Genomic DNA, 5929 nt, shown 5'->3' with positions numbered 1-5929 from the left:
TGGCACATGAGATGCACCATCCGCACAAGAGCCAGTCCAGGGGCACTGGCAAGTAAGATCGTTGCCAGTGCCCCTGGACTGGCTCTTGTGCGGGTGGCACATGAGATGCACCATTTTGAGCGTGGCCGTTCAAAATGAGTGAATAAATAAGCATTACTTTTGACAGAATATTCTGAATGCTAAAGGGTTAAAGAATTACATGGGGGTGAGTATGAAGAATGAAGTGAAGATAAAAAGTTGTTGCTTAATTCCAAATCAGTTCTAATTGAGCAGGCACATGATCAAAGCCATTCCTGTTGTGAATGTCCTGTCTTCTATGTTCAAGTATAGGATATCTAGGACTACATTATCCAATGTGTTCTTTTTTAAAATATAATGTGTAATAAAGAAGATTTGGCTGCTATTTCTAGAAGCTCAAATAACTGTATAGTGGTTACCTCAGTAGCATTTGTTGTTCCGGTAAGCTCTGATCAAGCACATTACATAATCAAAGGAATTCCAACTGTGACCATCCTGTCTTTTTGTATATCAGGGGTTACATTGTCTTATGTATCCTTTAAGATAATAAGGTGGCATTTGAGGGAAATTTGGCTGCATTTTCCTCTAAGTTAAGTGACTGCTTAGAAGCTTCGTGAAATTTTAAAATGGAGTTAAACTACTCTCCCTCTCTACAAATATTGACCATATATGTAATGAATATAAAACAATAATTAGAAATTATTTTATTTGTCATATAGAAGACTGACTTATTTAATTCATTAATTTCCCAAAAAACATCAGCTAGGTAACAACTACATTATGGGTGAGTTATTTTAGCCTTTAAAGTTTTTGATACCAACTTGTCTGAAACTGCCCTTGGTCCTATGATACAAACTTCCTGTTTTAAATTGAAACCTTTCAATAAAATTTCAAAATTGATTTAAACAAAAACAGTATGTTTCAACAGAAAAACGAAAGCTGACGTGTCAACTCTTTCCAGTCGAAATAGGGTAACAAAAGGTTTAAGAACTGAGATCCAGTGGAAAGGTGTCTGACCAGGTCACTGAAGTCCGACGAAACTTTTTAACACTTCACAATAGACAATACTGTTATGAACTTAAAGAACAGATCTTCTATACTCTTGAAGATAAAATGCCTCCTCTAATGATGCGATTGTTTCAGCTTCCAGCATATGATCTCAAATTAACTAATTTGCCAAAACAAAGTGGCTGAAATTATGCAAAAAGAGGGGGAAAGATGCATTAGGAAACTTGAATTAAATTTAATTGGTATCATAAACTAGTCAGGTTACTTTAATTTTAACTTTATATATATTTCTAATAAATAATAGATATCAGGTCGCTAAATAATGGGTGGCTATCACGTCCGAAACTTAGGGCACATTAAATTAAAACTAGAACGAATAAAGTTGTAAAAATACTGCAGAAACTACATTATTCATTTTTTTAAAGGCGGGTAGGGTATGATTTATGGGGATTCAATTAGGAGTGTATGTGGTCGTGATAAATATATTTGGTAGTAAAACTGCAGCACCTGCTTATTGACCTAGCACAATGTGTGAGTATATCCGCTGCACAACTGCGCGTGTTAACAACTGATGCACTAAAATATCTTGCATACCGGTGCATTCACGATAAATATCCAATAAACCAAAGAACTAGAGCGACTATTATTATTATAATTATAATTTATTGTCTTTCGTTTAATAAAGAAAAAGAAAAAGGCACGAATGACTGTAGGAAATATTTTGTTGTCGTGAATAGCAAATGATTTGTCAATAGATAAGGATTTATTTAAAAAGCTATAAGATCAGTTCTTCGTTGTTCTGCGTTCAAATTGATGTGTCAACTTGTTTTTTATTTATTTTAGAGTTGAATAATATTCATTGAATATACTTCATGACAATCCTCAAAACCTTACACTAAGAAATCATTATTATCGTTATTACATAAAGTAGATATAAAATTTTCCATTTTACTCAACAATGATTAAGAAAAAAAAAATGAAAACATTTGAAATTGTGGTAAATTCGCAGGATGAAATCGAGACTGATTTCTACAGAACACGAATAAGATGTATCTTTCTTAGATACCAAGATAGGATGAAAAACTCCAGGAAAGGATGTACAATCGATTCTATGATAATTTGTCTCATTAACTACTGTATGATAAAACTTATTCAGTATTGCTTGTAATCAGTGAGCGAGCTGCGTAACCAGTAAGCGGACAAAAATATAAAGTGCACATTTGATACCTTAAACGGACAAAAATATATGCAGAAGTGCACACTTCGTAGCTTATATAGCTTCAATGAATAAAATACAAGAGAGCAGACTGGTTCAAATTACATGCAGCTTAAAAAGTCCTACCTGAATACTCCTATGTAACTGCAGGTGTCACAAATTTTAAATACTTTTGAATTAAGAATTTGATCCATAAAGCAATTTATGTTATGAGCTATTCAATAATGAATACAGATTTTAAAAACAAAAAATTATTCCGTTTTAGATGTATTTTGTTTCAATAAATATCAATTTAATCAATTCAGAGCTTATCAATTTCAAATAAAGGATTAATTATTCTTCAAATCAAATATAAAAATAAAATAAAGTACGTAAGTTCTCATAAAAGATTTTACTCTTCACTGACCGGGTTCGTTCCCCCGACCCAACCAAATTGGAAGATCTGATTTTTGATGATCACAACACATGCTTCTGTCGTCTACTAGTGTTTATTACATTACACCCCGGAGGAACATGATACAAAATTCTACCACTGATATTCGAACTCACAAAAGTGGGTACCGAATATATAATCTACTAGGTCGAATTTTTTACTACTTATACAATAACTATTTCTTTTATATGGGAACAAATTTTTAAGGGGAAAACGAATTAAGTTCTTTCTTCCATTGAACTAATCAAATTTCATCCTTGTTAAAGGGTGATTAGTACATTGTATAAAAGGGAATGGCTCAACTAGTCAGCAAACCTATATTTGAAGTGGGGGAATGGGTCATCGCTATTTCGCCCTACGCCAGTACTGAACACGCAGACCTATAACCATTCTTTCCGTTTTTCTAAAGCGTAAATTTGGCTGCTATTTTTAGCAGGCCAATAGGCCTGGTAGAGGCTCTTATTGCAAGTATGTTTGGTAACGTCGACTTTCGCGAAATTCGAACTCCAAATGGAGAAAAATGTAATTAAATACTTTAAAATTACTATTGAATTGCCGATAGCAGAATCCGATGAAGGTGATAAAAAGGGTAACCGAAAGTTTTAGATAACCTAAGCTACAGCTTATATATTCAACAGAAAGAAGGCTACAAACATGAATTTAAAAAATATTCTTTCTTTGTTAAAAGTCAATATATTTTTTTCGGCCAAAATATATTTCAGTCACCTTTCAACTCGTTTGTTTGTTTTTCTTTTAATTACAATCGGAATTTCAGCACGTTTTAACATATGAAAAGCGACTACATTAAAAGGGATGCTAGGACAGCTGGTGTTATTATCTTGATAGAGGGTCTGGCCGACACAAAAGCCAACAAAACTTGTATATGTTATACCGCTAAGAGATATTTTCTTTTCTTTTTCCGTTTAGAGGTTAGATATGACTGATATCATTTCGACTATACAACCGGAATTTACTTTATCGCCCTTGAAAGCGCGAATTTCAGAGTCTGGATTCAACGTAGACATATAGAACTGTATACGTAGTTCAGTGCCCTACCGTTATTTTTCCATTTCTTCATTGTAGCTGATTAATAAAAATGATAATGATAATAAAAGAATGTCAGAATATTACAGTTGCCACCCTAGTAGCAGTATTACTACTATGATCACTACTGTGCTGTGATACACATGCATATATTTTATGTATATTTTCTTTGTACAACCTGTAGCTATAGCCTATGTTCATCACATCGATTGTATGTACACAGTCACAAACAGAGATTTAGCAGCTTTGTTTACAACACACATAATCCGTATAAGAAACATATGTCAATTGAACATAAATTTATATCCCGTACATCGATACGTGTGTACATATGTATGCATATAGCTTACAAACATTCTATAACATATACTATGTAATTATATACATATATATATATATGTTAATCGAAGTGTACAATATCATATATCCATTACCGCCGATCTTACCAATCGGTTTCGCACTAGGGATTCAACTCGATTATGTGAACAGTAATGGATATATAATACGGTAAATAATGTGCACTTCGATTAAGATACTCACTATAGTGGCAAATATACGAGTGCATATTTTTTATGACTTATGGATTCTTAGACGGTATACACACATCTTACATACAGACACACACGCATCTAGTATGCATGCACAGAGAAAACTGGAAACACATCCAATGAGGTTGTGTTTATAGATTCAAATGCAAACCTTCTTCAGATGTTGATTTGTTGCGTGGTCTATAGCCATACACCCCACTTTTGGAGTGGTAAGCTGCAGTGGACTGTAGTTTAGTTGCAAGCCAATTCTGTCTCAGAAGCCTCCGTGGAAGCATCAACATTTTTCAGTCGTCCACTTCCGACTATCGCCCTGCAATTACAACTGAGGTGAATTCGGTGTAAACCGAACTTGAAGCTGGCTAAGGTTAAAGACAGAAGTAAAAGAAGAAAGAAAGTTGGTTAGTCAATAGAAGGAGGTAAAAAAACAAAAGAAAGATAAAGGATATACAGATAGTATTAGAGAGAAGGCGTGATAGAAAGAAAGAGAATAATATAAAGAGTATTATGCTTTTTTTTTATTGCTTATCACATGAAATAAATAGATAATACGAAACAAAAGCAGAGTGATATCTTTACAACAAAACAACGGTAGATCTCGATCGGGACTGACAAGGGCTGCACAGCAACAAAATTTAACCATAGGCCTGCTTGATACAGGTTGATTGGGGCTACATATCGAACAACAACGAAACATAACAATAGGTCATTTCCATAGGGGTTGACCGAGGTTACACAGCAATAAAACGACGACCGTAGGTCTACTCTACAATACTTTAGCAGAACGTTTAAATGAAATGAACACGTGTGACTGAGAGAATGCAAACACGGAAAATACTTGTTAGATATAAATAACAGCACATACTATGAATTGAAATTCTAGTAGTTTTTAAGCAACTGGGCTTAGCTACTCAAAATCATAGCCATTAATATATTTTTTCTTTTAAAAAGGGATATAAAAATGAAAAACGTGTTACGACCCGATCGTAATCTCGCTAGCTTTTCAAGAAACAAATAAATAAGCCTGGGGATCATAACATACTTACGGAGAGGAATAGTTAGAAAATTCCCATCCAACTCAACTAACTTCTATCGAACTCACAAGCTCTCTTACATGTAACTGAAATTGACCTTTTAACCTTTCCATCTAAAGTACTTTTACTCTACCCTTACTTCCAACTTCCACAAGCACTGAAGTTGCGTCATTGATGAAACAACTTCACTCTTTTACATATTTTTAGCTTCGACACTTTCATATATAAGATTAAGACACTTGAGAGTTTTTATAACTAAATGAAAAATGAAGCCTGTGTGTTCTAGTAAGAATTATTTCTTCTTTTAAACCGAGATTTTCATGGATGGTGTGTGATAAAAAAAAATATGCTAAAACTTCTCTCACAATATCTTAGTAAAATTAGTCCTAAATAAAATGGAAAAGCAAAGTCACGACAGCATACTTAAGAAAAACACTCTCAGGTGCAGGGCTTTGCCAAAAATCTTAAAGGTTTCTTGTACAAGTCTCAGAAACCAGTGGTTTGTATCCTGTAACCGAAGTGGAGTGATCCATGGCAAGGGCACATTCTTTGGCTTAGTAAGGAAAACGGACTGTGTCTGAATTTAGCACACACATCTGTAACGGTAGGGTCACCAATTGTAACGGTTATT

At 34.0% G+C, this 5929-nt stretch overlaps 1 protein-coding gene across 1 annotated transcript in view; it reads right to left on the bottom strand.

Moving 5' to 3' along the window:
• The window catches only part of LOC106874001 (2-oxoadipate dehydrogenase complex component E1), a 53016-nt gene extending 47647 nt beyond the window's left edge, over nt 1-5369 (bottom strand). Inside the window, exons 1-2 of the mRNA XM_014921555.2 lie at nt 5311-5369; nt 4419-4626 (exon numbers count right to left, since the gene is read on the bottom strand). Of these exons, the coding sequence (XP_014777041.1) occupies nt 4419-4548 (130 nt within the window). The 5' untranslated portion in view covers nt 4549-4626; nt 5311-5369. The remainder of the gene's footprint in view (nt 1-4418; nt 4627-5310) is intronic.
• Nucleotides 5370-5929: the final 560 nt, after the last annotated feature.

This window comes from Octopus bimaculoides, chromosome 4 (genome assembly GCF_001194135.2).
Source record: "Octopus bimaculoides isolate UCB-OBI-ISO-001 chromosome 4, ASM119413v2, whole genome shotgun sequence".
Classification (NCBI taxonomy): domain Eukaryota; kingdom Metazoa; phylum Mollusca; class Cephalopoda; order Octopoda; family Octopodidae; genus Octopus; species Octopus bimaculoides.
Note: the sequence above shows the minus strand (reverse complement) of the source record. Positions and strands in the feature narration are given on the sequence as shown.